Source organism: Daphnia pulicaria, chromosome 5 (assembly GCF_021234035.1).
Source record: "Daphnia pulicaria isolate SC F1-1A chromosome 5, SC_F0-13Bv2, whole genome shotgun sequence".
Lineage (NCBI taxonomy): Eukaryota > Metazoa > Arthropoda > Branchiopoda > Diplostraca > Daphniidae > Daphnia > Daphnia pulicaria.
Genome location: NC_060917.1, coordinates 1213221 through 1233492, shown reverse-complemented (window position 1 = coordinate 1233492; position 20272 = coordinate 1213221). Strand labels below are relative to the sequence as shown.

General features: G+C 42.3%; 2 protein-coding genes across 2 annotated transcripts; both read right to left on the bottom strand.

The window, feature by feature from the left end:
- Positions 1–1779: 1779 nt before the first annotated feature.
- On the bottom strand, positions 1780–14114 carry LOC124341161 (LIM/homeobox protein Awh-like). Its single transcript, XM_046794122.1, has 7 exons — positions 13630–14114; positions 13401–13472; positions 11940–12250; positions 9699–9916; positions 3932–4279; positions 3347–3484; positions 1780–3189 (listed from the first exon to the last, which is right to left on the bottom strand). The coding sequence occupies exons 1-7, from the start codon at positions 13663–13665 to the stop codon at positions 3131–3133; spliced, it is 1182 nt and encodes a 393-aa protein (XP_046650078.1). The 5' UTR covers positions 13666–14114; the 3' UTR covers positions 1780–3130.
- Positions 14115–17895: 3781 nt separating this feature from the next.
- LOC124341150 (TBC1 domain family member 13-like) lies at positions 17896–20182 on the bottom strand. The gene is made up of 10 exons (XM_046794107.1): positions 20064–20182; positions 19924–19997; positions 19739–19864; positions 19527–19680; positions 19169–19331; positions 18907–19105; positions 18628–18829; positions 18430–18552; positions 18308–18365; positions 17896–18238 (listed from the first exon to the last, which is right to left on the bottom strand). The coding sequence occupies exons 1-10, from the start codon at positions 20081–20083 to the stop codon at positions 18161–18163; spliced, it is 1197 nt and encodes a 398-aa protein (XP_046650063.1). The 5' UTR covers positions 20084–20182; the 3' UTR covers positions 17896–18160.
- Positions 20183–20272: the final 90 nt, after the last annotated feature.

Here is a 20272-nt window from a genome sequence, read left to right as displayed (position 1 = left end):
GACCTATATGCATGTTGTATACAACACGCGTGCGACCGTCTGCCCTTTTTTCAATTCATTGAGAAACAAACGGAAAAAAAATGTCCGTTTTTGTGTGTCTTGTCTTGCGGGGGGGAGAAGAGAGTGGGAGGAGTCGGAGCGTTCAATTTCTTCGAAATACGTTCCAGCCAACTTATGTTACAATACACACATAACACACAGAAACTCTCCCGTCTGTTTTTTCCCCCCTTTTGTTGAAATACATAAATGGATCGTTTGTTTGTTGTGCGAGGAAAAACATCAGAGCGCGCCCCTCCATGACTCGATGGCGTTAGACGTTCTTAGAGCTTCTCTTCTTCCTTTTTTTGAAATAGAATTGTGGACTCTTTTTTTCCCTCCCAACTGATCTAATTATGCAGACGGCTTCTGGTGTATAGCTTCTTTCCTCTTTTGGTTCAAATAAAAAATAAAAAATAAAGTTTAGACTCCAAGGAGAGATAGGGGGGGAAAAAAAAGATCGCTTATCTTTGGAGATTCACGACTTTTTTTTTTTATTATTTCTTCTCCGGGATTGTATATTGCGCCCCTTTTATCTTCCATTGAGGCTGGCCTCCTCCCATTCTACCCCATTTTGGGACTAGCAACATTTTGTTAACAGATTGAATCTCACGGTCGATATCCAGCCGCAACAACAACAACATGGAAACTAACAACAAAAACCAACCCGAAAATTGAAAGAAAGGAAAAATATGGAATGTCCAGTTACGTGTGTCTATAGCAATATTTCTCCTGGGCCAGAGAAGAAGAATCTTTTGATGCAGCTGTACCCACAGCAGACATACCTTTCTCTACTATACTTTAGCTACATATAATATCGAAAGAGAGAGTGTGCGTATGGCCGTGGGGGGGACATACAGCGGCCGGACTGTGCTGGCCGTTTCCCAACTGATCCGTGAAATTTCTTTGACAACGAGAATGGGAAAAAAGAAAATGCTTGAAATATGTGTTACGCATTTCTCTTATTTCCAGGAGAAGGAGAAGAAAAAGTCACCCCCAAAGATCTTCGGGGGTTGTGAATTTTTTCCGACCCCATAGCACCCCTTTTGACGGAAGGAAAGAAAAGAAAATATGATAATAATAATAATAATCATAATAATAAAGTCAGAAAGGGAGAGAGAGAGAAAGAAATATACGGAGAAGGGCTTTCACACCTGTGCGCCCAGATAGCCATCTACCACAAGAAGAAGAAGGAGAGCTTCCACATCCATATAGTGATGTCCGCCGCTTCTGCTCTTCTCTGCGGTGGCTGCTGCTGGGAAAGAAAAGCGCACAGGAATAAGAAAATAAAAATAAGAAAAAGGAGAAGTCAAACGGGGATAAGCTACAGGGGGTTTTCTCTCTTTTCTTTTGGATGTAACCTTTTCTTTCCAACGATTTTGTAGTACAACCCCTCGACACGCAGGCAAGAATCTACGGACGCGTTAAATGTCCGCAACCATCCGCATCGGAGTCTCTTCGCCTATATATAAGTGTGTGAAGCCTGGGGAGAGATAAAGATCGAAACCGACTTGCCAGTTCAGAGATAAACCCTCAGGATCAAAGTAGTAGCCGAGTCAACCCGAGTCTTGTAGTCTAAAAAGCTACTGCCGGGTATCAACGCAAAATGATGGGTTCCATAATAATAATTTTCTGAAAAAACACACCCGCGGACTAATACGAATAGATACCCCAGACACAGTTTTCATTCAATATTTTTGTACCAATCAAATTGTATAGAATTTCAAAGTCTGAAATCGATTTAATGGAAGTATATTACGTTTATTCACCGACACTTTTATTTTTTTGTTGTTTTTCAATTTGAATTTGAATTAAAGCGGGAAAAGAGAGAGGGCTTTTGGGGGACAAACGCAATAATATAAGAACACTCGGGATGTATGTAATAATAATCAATAATAAAATGTGACGGGGGGGGGGGGTATTATGATCCGGGAGGGAGGGGGAAAAAAGGGGGGGGAGGGGTCAGTGCGTTGCTGTTTTTAAAAAGAGTCTGTCAAAATTTCTTATATGTACACGTAATATAGATAATATTTTTTTTTTGTAGTCATCATTTATAATTAGAATATTTTTTTGTTTTGTTTCCTTATTTTTAGTCGTGTTATACAAGAATTTTGTTTACATGCATTTCGTTTTTGTCGAGGGGAGAAATAATAAAACAACATTTGCGGTGTACAATATGTTAGAGGGTTATTGTTACATCATATTTATAATATTGATAGCGAGAGAGAGAGAAAAAAACAAGACAGTCAACCACCATCTCTTTCTGTTGATGTTGTTTCACGACAATTACAAAAAATTAAAAAATGAATTTCAAATAACAAAATGTTTAATATTCAAAAATGAACCGGAATGATTTTTTTTTGTGTTAGTCGTTTTTTTTTTGTTAAACAAAATTCCCCCCTCAAAAAATGGCGTGATCATTGCTATTATTCACCTCTCAACTCGCCAAAATTTGCTGCCTATTCTTCTTGTTTTTCCTCCAAATCAGAATATCAAAGAATCGATGTTATATGTACAAAAAAGGGGATAGTCAAATGACAGAAGGGGAGGGGGGGGGGGATGGTTAGGTTAAAGCTAATTTCTTTTTTTCGCCCAAAGTGTCACGGAAACAGCAACAGCAACAAACAACATTTGTTTCTTCAAAAAAACTAAAAGAGAAAATATAGTATAGGTTATGATCTATCACTTATTCACTTGTTATGTAATCGCGTGAGAGAGAGAAAGAGAGAAGGGAGATAGGGACACATTTTCGATTTCGTACAAAGTGGAAATACATTTGATTCGGTCGGTATGTATATATATAGAAAGAAGTTTCATCATCAAATTTAGAGTGAAGTAAATACATACACAGCATTTGTGCGGCGTGAGCGGCAGCAGGACTAGAACCCTGGTGATGATTTATGCAAATTGAATCGAAACGCGACAGGGAGGGGTTCCGCCGCCAATGTTTATCCGATAGGCCCTTTTGTCTTTGCAGTTCTCACAATTAGCGTCGGGACAGGTGTTTGTATGTACGTATATATCCCTGATGTGATGAACTATATCAAATGTCGGAATGATTGTCCGGTTGGCGGATGAGACAAGTCAAGAAGTTTTACAAATCCCCGCGGACGGATCTCATCACCGCGTCGCTCGAAGAAGATTCGCCGCTGTCTTTTGAATGAATAGAAAAGACGAGAAAATCAATAAATCATTCGCCGCGCCAAGGTTAGAAAAAAGGTGTTCACACGAGAGAATAATTCAGTGGGGTTTTCCCTTGAAAAACAAAAGAGATAAGCGGCAGGGAAATGTTATATAGCCTATTTCTCACCAGGTGTTTGCATAGTGTAAGAGTAGAGCAGGTGCAGACTGTAGCCGGCTTGTTCCGATGACTCCATCCGCTTGATTCCGTTGCCGGCGTTCATATTCTCCAGCTCGGGTGGCATTGAAACCGGTTGTTGACCATTGCCTGATGATTCATTTGACACGACACACAAATGATTTAGTTAATATATTTAGTCATTTTAATCTCGATTTATAAGACATCTATATTTCCCGATAAGTGATGGTGGTATATAAGAACAGGGTATAGATTTTATCGATTGTTCGCCCGCCGGATCGATCGAACGAAATGATCCAGTCCAATGGATTTAACATCCTTACACCTCCCCCCTCGCAGAGTTCTACTTCCACCAGAACTGCTCATGTCATTACGCAACCCTCCCAACCCTCAACAACCCTACCAGCAGCAGCCGAGTCTGCGGTTCAGCAACAACGCCAACCGGAATAACTCGATAGACCAACACGACCGATCCCTTCATGTGACACAAAAGAATCGACCGGCGGAGGAGAACCGGAATTATTTGCCAGTCGACTTTTCAGAGTTGAGTTTATGTCTTTATTTTGTCATTTTTACCTGGATTATTACGCCGTCCGCCCTTGTTGACCGGAGCTCCGTTGTTGTTGTTGTTGTTGTGATTGGTGTTGTTGATGTTGTTGTTGTTGCTGTGGCCGCCGCCGCCACCACCGCCGCCGGAACCGGTGGACGTGCTCAAATGTTTCTTGTGTCTGGCTCTCATGTTCTGGAACCAGACCTGAGTCACCCGCTTGGACAATCCCGTCAAGTTGGCGATACGCTCAAGGTCCTGGCCGTCTGGGTTCGAGTCCAGCAAGAAATTCGCCTGCAGCACGTGCAGCTGCTCCTCTGTGAACGTCGTCCGCACTCGTTTCGACTTGGATCGACCGCCTCCTTCCGGATCCGTTTCTACAAAAAAATTAAAAACAAAATGTTAAAATTCAAACTTTCATCGACAAAATTCCTTTTTTTTTAAATTTTGAACGGTTAAGGGCAGGCAGCCTTGGCCAACCTTTTCCCGGTGAGCCCTTGTTATCTGCGAGATGATTCAATTAGAGGCCTCGACTATAATACATCTCCCAGTAGACTATTTTTATACCATCACCAGGTCACGTCCTTTTGAGATTTTTTTCAAAAAGTCCTTTTTTTCTTCTTCAAAAATAAAAAGTCGTCCTGTCTTATTCCCCCCTTCGCGACTATACTATCTCAAATAAAGAATGTTGGCATTCAAAAGCCGTTCTACTAGATGTAATTCACATAATGGCCCTGCGCGGAGAAGAGGTTGAAAGTACTACTATATGTAGGTATTATACAAGTGGCGGCTCGAATCTTTATCTCTATCCCCCCCTTCTTTTTTTTGGCTGGGCTGCTGCCCATGTGAAAAGGAAAAACTTGTCCAGCCCCAGCAAATGATGGCCCGTGTGTGTGTATATTTCTGGGGCTGCTGGCCGACTGGGTTAATGTATAACAAACGAGCGGCGATTCATCAAGATGACACTTGGAGATGCCCACGGGCTCTCTACTTGCCCGTCTATATAACCCTCTGTACCAAACTACACATGGCACACGAATAAGAAAACAACAAGTCGGTGCACAGTGTGTCCTATTCAGATTGAAGAATCTTCTTCTTCTTTTTTTTTGATATTTTAACTTTTTTTTTATTACCCCCATTTTCTTTTTCGGACATACAAACATCACATACAACGCCCGTTACGAATAAACGCGGGCCGGTGGGGGGTTGCGCATCTTTTGAAATGCGAGGACACACGCACAAATGAAAAAAGTGGCCCATTTTGTGAGCTGGACAACTTTTAATGGCGACATGACCAATCCGTCAGGTCGTGTTATACGATCAGATTTTTTTTTTAGTCGGTTATTTCGTCACATTGAAAAAAAGAAAAGAGCCCAAAGTTATAAGTCTGGGGCAACCCCTATAGCCGATCTCGTTTTAATGGGCTGCTATTATTATCAGAACAGATTGACGACCGCCATTACTCGTCACATCCCAATGAAATCCCGCTACGTTACAGCCACTGGGAGCTGCATTCAAATGGGTCAATGTACAGACCTTTTTTTTTTTCAATTTACATTCAAAGAAAATGGAAGGTAGAAATATATTTTTAATGCTGGAGGGTCTTATTGTGGCGGTTTCAGTCTGCAACTAATTATCTGCGGGTTGCGAAGTTTCACTTTTATCTTGTCGGTGGAAGAGAGGCTCAGTGTAACTTATTGGGATGAACTATTAGATACTAAAATAATTCCGATCCGTTGAGCGGATGTCGAACGCGGGTGAGAAAATCGCTTTGATCGTTTTTGAGCTGGGGAGAGGTCGATTGTAAATAATTTCTATCGATACTTAAAGCTTGATTAATTAGAATATTAGTGTCGTCTGCTATCGCTTTGTTTGATGAAAATGAGACGAAAAAAATAAAAAGAGACAAGGTTTACAAAGGAAACGAAACGATTACTTGTTTGGAAACGTTTACACGTGTGTGCACGAAAAATTGCACAACAAATAACATAACAAATATGTGGAAGTCGTGTGTCAACTCTGGTCGCGAATCTTTATCGAGTCGCTCGGTACACACTCCATGCTTTTTGGCGGGTAAATACAACTAAGAATACGAGTTGAATTATTATGGGAGCTGAATAGAAGAGAAACCTGTTCCAGATTTTTGAAATATTATTTCCTATAAGTGACTAGCATTTATCATGTAAATCCTCTGTCAATTCATGGCAGTTTTATTGTTTGCTTTGTGTTAACCTTTTCTTTTACGTGCAGATTTGAGGCCTGAGCCATCCATCATAAATTCAAGATATGCTAGCTTTCTCATGCTGGTATTGACCTCTCATCAACATACTCTCAGGATCATCACGTGGGTAAAGATTTTCATTACTTTTATTCCTGTGACCTGCTAGAGTGCTACATATTTGAATAACGCCTGACTTGCAGCAATGCAGTGTATCACATGTAGCTAAACCTTAAATTCTCCTGTTTATTAACAATTAGGTTTACCAACTGTCTCATTTACAACTTTTCCTTGTATTCCTTAATATTTTTCGTAACCCGATTTTTATTATTTTTTTAGATAAACAGCATCCAGTTTGATTGGGAAAACTCTGTCCTCGTGTACACCCATGTGAGTGTGGGTGTATTCACGAGGACGTTCTTTTTCTGTCATTCAACTTTTCTGAGGATGGAGCAGTTGGAGCACGTGTGGATGCCTGGCTGTGGATTTCCCGGGCTTAAAGTTAGGACAAATTTATCAAGGTTCTTTCTTTCAAACTATTTCGTCGCGAAGTGCGAAGTACGATTATTCCTGACCTGTACCGTTGACTGGAACTGTTTGTTCTTTTTTAAATAACTCATTTGAGGAACGACTGCAGATCAGGCTTGTTTTGTTTTGTACCTCACAACTTAGTCTGTGGGTAAACATTATCAAATTCGAAAATATTTGAACTTAAACACTTTGAGCAAAGTGCAACTAGAGCATGAGGGACCTGCCATTATTACATCACTAAAGTTTCTCATTTCTCATTTGACTGAGTGGCCGAAATCCTGAAATCTTCAGGATATAGAGCCCTATCTATCGATAGATGTGGCAACATTTAATGATATCGGAATGTTATTCTAGGGATACAAGTTTCCGATGGGACCTACGGGGAGATTAATGATGCGTGCAAGTGACACCTTTCAATTCCTTGGGTGACTCTGTGTCTAAGATATCCACAGGACAATCGAGCGAAGCCAAAGTCTCTTTTTTCTTGTGTGAGTGTGTAGCCTACAAAGTTGTTTCCTTTTGGAATAAAGGGGAGAGTCACCGTGACTGAACCACAACTTGGAGTGTCGTCGGGAAATCAATTCCTTTTGGGTTGCGAGGGGCAACCGATCGGCCATTGGAGTGCCACCAGCCAATAGATATTCTCTCACGATAAAAAATAAGAAAAATCCCAATCAGCGTGTTTGGGCCGTTTTTCTTTTGATTATTTGTATGCGCTCAAAAAAGGCTCGGCCAACAAACGAAACCTGATGAATCATTGGCTGTAATTCAGCGCCTGCAACAACAACAGCAACACAAAAAAATATCTCCACCGTTCGATATAATAACGAAAAGCAGAAAGAGAGAGAGAAAATTGAATATGCCCCCCCCCCAACCACCTTGGTTTGTCTATAGGTGCAACACCTTCTTGATCTTCAAGTGCGCCTTGCGAACAATCGCGTTGCGATCGCCCCACATTATTACCCACGCTTTTATTATGCAGCAACGGTGGTGGTGGGAAGAAACGAATGTTGAAAAATAAAGACCAGAAAAATCGAATTCAGTTTAGACGCTTTAAATAGAGAAGGCGGAGGCGTGATCGGAAGCTTTTCGGTTCCAATTGAAATACAAAACAAGGTTTTCTGCGTCCATAGAACCGTGAAACGTTCTCACGGTTCACTTTCCCCTCAAAATCTCAAGCGATAATCAAAATATTCACGAAACAAAATGTTTGCCGGGACTTTGTTTGAAAGATTCTGGAACGAAATTTTGTGTTTTGGTGGTTCTTCATCCGCGGGGGATTAGAGTTAAACCGTGTGTGGGTGGGTGGGCTCCATCAGCAAACCAGAGAGAAGCTACTACTTCATTTTGGCCAGCGCGTTATTATATTCCTCGGCGGTTATTAGAAAGAAAAGATCGTTTTGACTTGGCATTTGAACTAAACGATTTTTCCTCGCAGAAGCTTATCTGAAGAGATTGAGTTCTAGTACAGGAATTTATTTCGATGAATTTTATGTTTTTTCTTTTTTTCTTCTTCTTTTCTTTTCTTAGTTTGGTAGTTCTGGCGTGTTTTACGAGACGGCGGGGTCAGGTGTCGGGCTGCATCGACCCCCGACCGCGGACGCCCGGGCCTTTTTGGCTCCCTATATCACATCTAGAAGCTTAAAAACAAGCCGCCAGAGTTTCTGGCTGGCATATCTTGTGTGTATGTGTGTGTGTATACCGCCACAACTTTATGGTGAAGAGCCGTGCACAAGATGTTTCAGTAGTCTGAGCAGTTCAGAAGTAGTAGTAACCAAGCCGGGCCAAGAAGTTGAACCCCAAAGTTTCAACCATAAAATACACACACACACACACCTTTAGCTTTAGAGCGCATATCATATATTATCTCTGGCTGCACAAGGAAGATGGAGGGGGGAGACAGCCTCCTCTTCTCCTATCGTCGGTAGGAGCTAGGAGCACATCTCATCATCCACACCATCTCTATATATACCTGAGACTGCATCTATCGGCTCACACGCGGAGGAGGCCGTCTTTTTGGCTGCTGACGCCGGTATATTGGCTCTCTGAACCTCTATTTGTGTTTGGTCTGCTGCTGCTGTTAGATGTGTGGAGATAGGATTTACGATCGGTGGTAATCGATGCGCCAGAGAGAGAAGAGGCAAAAAGGAGACGAACCGCTCGCTCCTTGTTCGTCGTCGTCGCTGTGTGACCAGTTACCGCAGTTCCCTTTTTCGGGTGCTATATACCCCCAGCACGTTATACGTAGAGATGACTGTGAAACCTCATTCGTTCTCATCACGACGTCTGTCTGTGGAAAAAGGAAAGAAAAAAATATCTCCACCTGAGTTATAATATCCCGGCACTCACCGTGCCACTTTTTTTTTGTAAAGTTGTGTCTCCCGCTCGCTCACGAACCTCATCGTCTATTTTTTTTAAAGCGCCAGAGTTTGAAATGTGTCCCTGCGTGTGGGAAGGTCACCATATTATTTCTATGGTCGTTGACTGTTTGGTAGGAGGGCGAGAATGAGAGCCCACAGTTCTCCCTCGTTTGCCGAACACACAAAATCTCGGTGTCATTATATTATTCCATCCCGAATTGGATAGGAGCAGCAGCAGCAGCACCACCCGCCAAGGCGAAAACCGGCAAAGGCGTTTTGCCTTAATGGCGTCGCTTCATATGCAAAGTTTGTTGGCTGCTGTTGCCCCTCCCTCAGCACCCTTCGACATTTTCGAAAAAAAACTTTTCTCTCTATTCGGATTCTCTAGAGTAGGATCGACGCGGCAGTGGACTCTGACGTCACATCACACAAATTGCGGGTACAAATTGTCGGGGGGTAGATCGAAGGCCTATCCGTTTGATCGGTGGAATTTTTATATTAGTCCCGTACACATTTTCTCCTTGATTTCTTTTTACGAGACAGTCTTGAATCCAACAGATTTGAGTGTCCAATAATCATTGGTAAAAGACTTGTGGCCATCTGTCACATGCCGCCCGTGTGGTTTAGAGGGCCGAAGTTTTGGAATAAAAGATTGGTGAGAGAATTTGGTTTAAAGTGGTTCCTTACCGTCGGATGAAGTGGATCCGGCGTCCAGTCCGTCTAGGTAATGAGTCTTGCAGAGGACGCGGCCTTCGTGGAGGGCGAATTCTTCGCCGGTGCTGAGTTGGCGACGGCAGGCGTCGCAGGCGAAACAGGCCAGGTGGTAGACGTGCTCCCGTGCCCGTCTCACCCAATCGGCCGCCGAGATGGATCGACTGCAGCGGGCGCATTTGGCTCCAAACGTCCTGATCGATTGACACGAGTCAAACCAAAAATGTTGTTCTTTTAGTTAGGAATGATTTACAATTTCAAACCATATTCCAAATTTTAAAAATTACGGTCTAAATAATTAATGTTTTAAAAACATTCAGGTCATCTCAATTTAACCTCGTAGAGAGACACGGTCAAGAGGATCTCATTTCAAGTGACTGCAATTTGTGTTGGGTCTTTTTTCTAGTTTAAGAGCCCAATAACAAACAAGATTAGAGAATGTAAAATGGGAGTCGAGTCTAAATGAACGCTTTACGTCATGTTTGTACACGGCGGATGGTAAATAAGGCACTTTTATACGAGCGAGTCTAACAGGACCAAACGGGTCCATAAAACGCCGAGGCCTAGAAGACTACGGCATCGTATCCACACTGCTGAATTCCGGCGGTTGTTTATATTTAAAAAATCCATTAAATGTTTGTGTCTGATGGAAATAACAACGCGAGAGGAAGAAGAAGAACTTATTTTTTTTTCTTCTTCTTCTCGTCCCGCCGGTATATTTTCGTTCACAATAGACAACACCGTTCAATTAACTTTTGAACCCTCCTTTTGTGTCTACTGCTGTGTACAGTAGATAGGCGCAAATGTGAAACAAGCCCTCCCAGATATTCATTTTCTGTTTTTATTTTAATGAAAAGTAATGAAGAGTTCATGGGCGCTTAGATTTTTACCCAGCCGTCGGGATCGGCGTCGCGACCGTTCTTTCATTTTTAACCCGTTCCGTATTCTAATTGTATTTTGTTTTTCAACTCTTACTGACTGATGATTGGCGACGCCTGAGTAACTATTGTTCGATTCCGCATGTGCGGCTGTCGTCTCATTCAATGTGAAACGCGCCAACAACAACCCAAACTTTGATATTTCGTTGAAATTGAATAATGAACGACGAGGAAAATGTTTTCGAATTCTGACAAGCGGCTCGACGTCGTTAAAGATGGTGGTGGGACCCGGACCCCTTGAATATGTGGGCGGCCATGTCTGGTTGGTTTTTCTGCCTGGGCCTATTGTTAAACTACACGGTGGTGTCCATCACGCTCTGCCGACGTGTCATTGGCCCGCGTTGTCATAACACGAAAAAAAAGGGCCGGGCGAGGAAGGAGGAATATAAGCTCAACATAGTAGTATTATTATTATTATTATTACAACCCCGTTTGATACCACCACGGGCTTTGGGGTTTTTGGTGCTGAAAAAGAGAAACTCGCGGACGACTGAACAACATCTCCGATTCGAAATAAGAGAAAATGGCCACCACCACCACCACAACTTGGACGATAAGAAAGAGAGAAAAAAGAAACATGGCAGCCTCGTCGTGGTGGGTCGTGTATAGTTTTTCTCTTATTTCTTTTTCTCCTTATTCTTTGTGGTGTCCACAATTTTTGTCGTGTTCGTTTTTTTTTTTTTCTATTTCTATTTTTATTTTATTTTTCCAACCGTTCAGGTTGGAAGTCACGGAAGTCATCGACTTTTACTAAAAATAAAATACCAAATTTATTTGTATTCCAAACGGGCAAGGGTCTCGCTGTCTAGTGTCGATGGGACGGACGTTTCAACAACGGTCTCAACGTCTTTCCTCTTAAGAAAATGTTATTATTATTACTTTTATTATTATATTCCCTATTTCTGCGTCCTCGCTGACATCACGACGAGTCTCGTCCATCCGAAACAGTCGCACAATTGCGGCGGAAGAATATAGAAGATTCGAATTCTCCCCATCTTATCTTAGCCTCTTTTCCTATATTCAAGCTAAATAAGAAACAACTTTTCTGTTGTTGTTGTTGTTGTTGTTGTATCACTCGAGTGTCTGTCTGGAGAGAAAAAAAAGTTGTCACAAAGTTTTCACAGTCACGAACAACTTCTCGGATTTTTTTTTACCCCCAACCAAAAAAGAAATAACACGCGGGAATGTTGGAAGATTTGAAAAAAGTCGAATTTGTTTGGTGATTGTTTGGGTTAGTTTTTGGTCTGTTTGGATGATAATAATAATAGTCGACATGTACCTGGTGTAATCAGCCCGGCAGTAAATGGCTCCGGCCCTGACGAAGCAGGAAGGCTGGTTGTCGAGGGCCGTCCGGCAGACGGAGCAGCGCAGGCAAGTCGAGTGCCACGTCCGGCCGGACACTTGAATCAGGAAGCGGTCGGTAATCAACTCGCCGCAGGCGGCGCACACTCCAGCCGCCACTCCGACCTGGCCGCTGGATCCGGAGGCCAGGCCGAGACTGGCGTTACTCCCGACGCTGCCGATCCCGCCGACGCCGCCCATGCCGCTCGTCGAATCGATCGAACAGTCGGACGGCGACAGAGCTTCCGTCTGTTGGATCAAATTTATTAAAAAAAAAAAAATAATGAATGACAAATAGATTCGATACAAAATTCCGCATTTAGATTTACAGTTTTCCACGGACAAAAGAGGAATAACTTTTTTTCGTGTCCCGCCAACACAATGGCCCCCTCCGAAAACGTCGGCGTAATCGAGCGGAATATTGACGAACAACCGCGTTCCCTCTAGGCCATTTATTCACTTCGTTAACCGCCGAGTATTTCGAGAAAATATATCTAAGAGACTCTATGCACAGCAGTCGCGTGTGTGTTATGCGTGTGCCCTTTTTTTCCCTTCCCCCTCATCTAACGTCTCAAGTTGGACGACTCTTTGGAGACGGGAGTAGGGAGAAGAAAACCTTCGGCACGCCATCGAAGCCGGCCGAGCTCTTTCACACATAGAGACTGTGGAAGAGTTATTAAATCACGCCGTGAAATGTCTCGTAAAGGAGAAGGAACGCATAGAAAAAGCTGAGAGACTGAGCTGTATTATTATGTACCATCAGTTAATAGTACGGCCGTATTATATGGCATCTGCATGTGTGTGTATACATATTCCGGGGCTGGCTCTAATAGGTACATCCGCGTGTGCGTGAAATATTAGATTGCCCAACGGAATTCTCTCTCTCGACCAGATTTTGAGTTTTGAAAAGATTAGAAGACGGTGCTGCGCGCGGTGTTAGGTGGCGTTCAACCTGGCAATCGCAGTCGGGCCAACGGGCGTTCCTTATTTCAACATTTCTCTCTCGACTCAATATTGCTGGACATTCCTCGTGTGTCCTCTACATTTTTCCCTTTTGAAATACTAGAATTTGTTTTTTTTTATTTCTTTTATTTCCGAGCTGTGTAGGTTACAGTATTTATGTCGGATGAAATGTTTATAGACTCTCGTCTCATGCTGAGCCTCTTTCACCGTCTACTATTGCGGATGGCCATTTTTCTTCTTCTTTTAGTCTATTCAACAAGATGTCGACCGCCACTATATGAGAACACCACACGGATTTCCCGAGATTCTTTTGATTTGCGCTAGCTCAAATTTATGAGATGATTTACGCATAGGAATAATCAAAGATATAAACGCGCGTTATTATATGGATGTGACAAAATTGCGAATTTTTTAATTTTGTTGTTGTTGTTTTTACCTTTTCCCTTTTGATCTCGCATGGACTGACCGGATGTAGCGACGAAGCCGGAGACATTGAAGTGTCCATAAACTGCGTAAAACAATCAAACTATATTGAAGTCAATAACAAACAGGCAATGATGATACAGAAACATATTTGCATTTGTCATTGTAGATTATAGCGATATCGGCCTATAGTGACATATAACAAATCAGCCGACATTTGAATCTCAATTGGAAAACTGTACCATGTCTTTGTGATTAATCCTGCGACGCACCTTCATAATTACGTCACGCACTTTTTGATCTCGAAATCAATCGAGTCGGCACGGGTTGAACAGACGACAAAGTTCAAAAGGTGCCGACGAATCCGCACACAAGTAACTCAACTTCTAATTTACAAAAACAACCAACCAATTCTTTGTTTTCTTTTTTTAAATGAAATTGGCAAAGTTTTCGATTGTTTTCTCTAAACACGGTTGGATTGAAACCACTCGAGTGACTTGGCCAGCAGCACGTCAGCGCACTCGTTGCATACAGTGCCGTCTAAGAGTGTTTAAAAAATAAAACGTTCGGCAAGAATAATAACAGCGGACACACACTCACAGCTGACAAGCGAGAGAAAGGTGTGAAAATTTTAAACCAAAATAATATCAACTCTGAGCGCATCAACAACAGCACGCACAACAACAACCCGCACTCGGTGAACACCGGACCAACATTGGAGAGACTGGATGGTCGGCGCTGGATGGACATAGTTAAGAGGTTGCGGTGGGTGGGATTTTGTTCCTCTTCTTCTTCTTCTTCCCCCTTTTTTTCATGGGTGTCGGTGGGAGGTTTTTCATTTTCCGGTGACTTGAGCGCGCGCGCGCACGCTCAACCTCACCTATTGAACATAAAAGAAAACGAGTCGGAGCTGGCCAAAGTCGACGCCCTCTTGGCGGCCGTGGGGGAGGAGCTTGAAGCCAACACATTGCCTCCGATTGGCTGTCCCGCCAAGAGAGCAACACGCACCCACAAAAAAAAAAAAAAAAAAAACGAGAAGGACATAAAAATAGGAAAAGATAAAAATAAAAATAAAGAAAAAATGAACAGAAACGAGGATCCTGCCCGTATCCTCTTGAAACCCCCGTCGCCGCGCTCGAACAATTGGTCGGAGACACACACACACAAGTCTCTCTCTCCTTTCTTATTTTATTTTTTTATTTTTTTCCAAATCGCTTTTTGGCTGGCTCTGTGCACACACATAGACGATGGCCGCCTGCCTAACGTGTGGGAGCGTGACCGGCGACTTTTTTTTTTAGATATTCGATTTTTTTTTTTTTTCTTTTACGACGATGCTCAGCAAAAGTTTTGAATATGGGCAGTCGCATATAAGGAGCCACCAAAAATAAACTGACTCCACTCTCCGCCAACAACAATAGCAACCCGTCGATCGATGCGGATCTCAAAAACTTTTTTTTTCTTCTTCTTCATATCAAAACTCCCAGGAGGAGTTGTGACTCGTATATAATAATAATAATATTTTTTAAAAGTTGTTTTTCCTTAAATTTTTTCCTTTTTTCAAACTTGACGGCCCTTTTTTTTTCTTTTCCTCCGGTGTGTTTATATGGATTTTTTGGTTGCCATATTCTTGTTTGTTCGCTGGCCGTGAATAATAGTTGGACGTAGTGTAGGACTTGGGATTTCGACAAGAGAATGAAACGTGGAACGCTGTGGTGCATTCCGCAATCCTCTCCTCCTTGTCATTGACGAATGATGGCAAACGGTTCCGTATCGTCATCAACATGATTACACACACAAGGCTGGTCGCGGTTTCGTCGTCGTTGCGAAAAAGCGGCCGTTTTTTCCCTCCCATAGATACAACAACATTCCCCGCGTGATGTTTCCGTCTTTCTAAATGTTGTTGACTCTCTGCGGGTCCATGGCGAACTAACGATCTTTCCCCCTCTATCATCCGTTGACTTTTTGCCTAACACAAAATGTGCATTGCGTAGAGCTAGATGTCCTTCGGGGATCTCGTCATTGATTCATCATCAAGACTGAATGAGGTACTACTAGGAGCTCATGTGGTTTTAAGCAGATCAACGGCTCTATATCGAGATGTAAAGCGACAAACAATCAGAGGAGGCAAAAGAGAGAAAGATCAATCACTCGGGGGGGTTTTCAGCTCTTCTATCTGTGAGAGTACAGTGAGAACTATGCATGGCGGACCAAAGGACAAAAGTCTCCCCCCTCTGGAACATATCATCCCCTTTATTGTGTTGTGTGTGTCGGGGCTTTTTCGCGGCTAGTGGCCACTTGATATTGAAATAATAGCGCGCGGGGCTTGAATTCTATTTATATATGTATGTGGTGTGAACTCGGGCTGAGCCGATTGTCGACGGCCAACCAGTCATGAAGTTTAGTGTACAAGCCTTCCTCATCATTCTCGCTCTTTTTTGTCCCTCTATTATAGTACGTCCCTCGACTGGGCCGCAGTATCTCCACCAACACACAAGACACATAGGAAACTATAGTAGTACTACATTCTTGACTCTTTTTATTTTTTGTCGAGGGTGACCTGACAACGATTGAAAGAAATGAATAGGAAAAAAAAAACCTCGGCCAGCTTTTGTTGTGTAGACTTTTTCCAAAAATGGACAGAGAATAAGAGAGAGAGCGAAAAAACTAAAATAGGGCGGGGGGGCATAGCTGGCACAGATTCACTGTGTAGAGAGACGACTCTACCGAAGGCGTGAAGTGTATTATCAAAGTTGACAACGTGACCTTATTGTCCGTCCCTCCCTTTTTTTGTGTAGGGTTAACCACAGCAGCAGCTCCCCCCTTTATTTTTACAAAAAGAATCCTCTCTACATTTGAAATACTGTAAGTATTTTTTTCTCTCTCTCTCTCCAAGGCAACTACGAATTTATTTTCCGAATTATTGGTTATGTATAGCTCAACCAGCAGGAGTGCAGCCCCCCTTTTTTTATATTTTCAAAAAAAAGAAGAAGAGGGGCTCGCATATCACCGGTGGAGTATATAAATAACCGGGGCACGGCTTTTGTTGCACCGGAAAGCGAACTGCGGGGATCACCTTTAGTGAGGTTTTCGGGGCTACGTTGACCTCCTCTAATAGGTCAAATCGATCGGGCTCTATATATCGTAGTATAAGATATACATCACACGTATACAGTGTATAGTGGCCTACTAGTAGAAAAGATATTCAACCCCATTCGCAGCTGCTGCTGATGGGGGGCGCTGCTGCCGAAAAACTGGGATGGGGGGGAATCAAAAGAGGCGCTCAGAAGAAGAAGAAGATCGTGTATACATAGAAGAGCGAAAAGAAAAGGTTGACACAGTCCAGACAGCGTCGATAGACTGCGCGGCTCCACGGTACATTAACTTGAACAGAAACTAACACACATCCCCTTTTGCCTTTTTGATTCTCTTTTTTGATTCAGAAACGGGATGAAAGAACCGGCCTCTGTACGGTCGTGTCAAACCATTCGTTACACAGGTATATATACACTGTATACATACATATGCGGTAGTAGTAGTCGTAGTAGTAGTAGTTCAATCTTCAATACAAGTACTACATCATAGAAAGAATCTGATTCCTTTCTCTGCTGTGGACACGGCAGCAGCCGATCTCTCTAAAGGTGTTTATCGACGACACTCTATCGCGGTTTGAAAATCATTAAAATTGCGCCGATGAAATGGGAAAGAGGGGGGGGGGGAGAAATGCCGAGAGAAGGAAGAAAAGGGTGGCAGTTTTTCATTCGGGCGAGATGTTTGGCCAAGTTTCTTCTTCTTTTGTACACGTCGTTGTTAGTTTGCGGTGCGTGTCCCATCAAAGCGGCAATAGGTGATCGATGCACCGTGGATAAACCGTCATCACATTCTCGACTCGGCGTCTTTGCCATATCTCGCAAGGTAGACGTATATAAAAGTGAGCGAGGGGAGAGAGAGACACACAGGAATCTGATTCCCTCTCTCTTCTCTTTTATTTGTGTGATATATAATATGTGATCTGAACGCCTCGTCGGCTTAGTTGGAAACCCTTTGACACGGTGAAATCGAGTCGATGTAGGCGCATTTTACCCTGTCGAAACTCGCGCGCCACGTTTGACGTTTCGTAGGCCTAAAAGGTGATTGAAGTGGAAAGGGAGCCAAGTCGGCGGCTGCGGCGGCTGTAAATCTCGTTACTTCCGCATTCAGAGATACACACAAAAGCGAGAAACACACTAAACATAAAAGTCGAGGAGACACAAAATAGGGAAAAAAGAAAATCTCAGCTTCCTTTTTCCGACACCATTAGATCATGTAAAGTTGCACGGAGTGGCAGATCGATCAATCTCGATTCGAATGTGATTCGGCCAGCACGAGACTAAACTGCTAAATGTTACGTAGTAGTAGCAGTCGCAGTGTCTATTCAAAGTTGCTGGAGCTCGACTTTACCTTTGTTGAAAGATCCTGGCACCGCAAATTGGGAATGTCGATTCAAAAGAGCTGGGGGGAAAACTTTCTCGTCTTTCTGCGATCAAAATGATGTGTATGACGATGGAAAGGCAAGAAAGAGTAAGTTACAACAGACATGGTCCATTCTGCTGTAGCAGAGCGCGAGCGCAAAGCTCGGCGAAAATCACAGACGACACACAACAAAAGATATCAGGCAACGGGATTAAGAGTAATAAACAACTGAAAAAGTTGAATGGCAATATATATATATATCAGATAATGTGGAAGATGACGAAGAGGGAAAATCCAGATTTAAATAGCCACGTGACGAGAGGCTCATGACGAGAGGGAACAGCTTAGCGCCAGCTGTACGGCGCAGTCCAACACGATGTGGACATCCATGGACGGGAAATTCTGTCAAACCCATTGAGATTTTACAGTCACGATCAATTTGCATTTTAAAACAATTAAAAGGGGCAATACCTGTAGAAGTTTCAAGTTGCAAGGGAAATCTCCCGATAAAAGATTCTCTCTCAAAAGCCTGTCGAATAACCCCAAAAAGATATGAAAATCTGTTCAAAGAAGGCGGTGTAGTCGTCACTTACACAATCATAGCAGTGCAAACGTAGATGAGAAATTCGAATCGGTTCTCATCAGCAAAAAGGGAATCCCATATCCGCAAAATATCGGGCAATTCGAATTCTTGAGACAATAAAAGAGTCAGCCACCTAAATCAAATGGACGCCGTCAGTCTGATGAGTTTTGTTTGAATTTCTTTCTGATTTATAGTAGGGCGTGTTTACCGAAAAGAATAAAATGGAGGTTCTAATTCTTGGTTTTTCAGCCGATTCCAGACCTGGGGATCGCACTCTTTCAGCTTCCGCATCAGGCGGTTCATCAGGCCGTTTATGCCCATTTCACTCTCGTCAAGAGTTTTAATGAAGAAATCTCTAATCTCAGACATCAAACCGGTGAAACAGAAAAATGTGTCGGCTTCAGCATATTCTATTCAAAAAATTAAAGAAATGTCCTGATTACGGGATCCGTTCTCGGTTTCTATCAGTTATTTAAAACAAAAATACCCCTCCAGTCACTATCGGCGTCAGTAGCAAAGAGATAATAAATCGGGCCGATGATTTCATTCATTCCTTGAACGTAACTTTGGCCCGGATTCAGTTTTGCGTAGATGAACAAAATTCGCTCGACAACTTCCCAATGAGCCTCTTGGCCAGAAGACAAAACCGCGTAATCTTCTTGGGCTTTTCTGACTGTATAAGACACCTATACAGTGATAAAGATTGTGGAAATCAATTCAACCAAAAACTGTATACGATAGAAATTTACCTTATTCATTCCGATTCCTCTGCGCTCGACGTTGCCCGCACTAAGAGCTGTATATTGTACTCGATTATGAAGCCGAATGGAATCTGAATCTGGTCCTCCTACAATTTCCTGGCATGGGAAATCGGTTGCTTGTTGAAAGAATGAAATATCAGGGCAAAGCCTCCTGAAAAATGATATGATTTGAATGAGAGGTAATTTTGGAATTTTTTCCTCCAGACTTCATGATGAATAAAACAATAAATGAAATAACAAAAATGCTGAATCCTTAAATACTAGTAGCATCAGTTTTACCGTTAAATACTATCCTTTAGAAACACACTGATGACAATGTGCTCAAAATATTGCCAGATTTCTTTACCTGACATCTTTGTCGATCTGTAGAAGAACTTCATTGTCCTTAAAGAAGGTCTGCCATTTACTATCAGGGTTAATGCTGAGTGGGTGATCATCCATAGTAACATCAATTCTGGGACAATCTGTCCTTCCATCTTTAGGTGCAACTACCATTTCATCTAGACAAAACAACTCTTTAGGTTTTATAAAGTTGATGAAATTAGACAGTTGTAATACCTATAAATTGTTTGTAGAGTTCTCTCTTGCTTCGTAAGACTTCTTTCCACTGTTTACGGTTAGGTGGAAGGTAATTAAGTAAGAGTTTCCAACATAGTGGTCGTAAACCACTGTCATCTGGGACACCTGCCACACATTAGTAATTGTCAATCATTTCCTCAAACAAATAACAGATAATGTGATACCTCGAAAACATTGCTTTCTAAACAACTTGAAATCTATGTTGTCTTCTTTCAATAGCTCCTGAAGCTCATTTATTCTAAGGAGATTAAAAAACTGAAATTAAAATCTTTGGTGAATTTTACATGCTGACAATTTAAAATACTTTTCACGATAAGCTGCCATGAAAAATATGTGAAATATCAACAAGACTAAAATGAAAATTCGGAAAATACACAGCTGTCAAAATATAACTCGAACTGCCCCCCAAGGAATCGATCCGCCATCTAGGAGTAAAAAATTGAAGATAACGCTAGGCGTTGCTGAATTTTAAAAAGGTGGCAACGTAATCTAAAAACAAACGAAAAAGAGAAT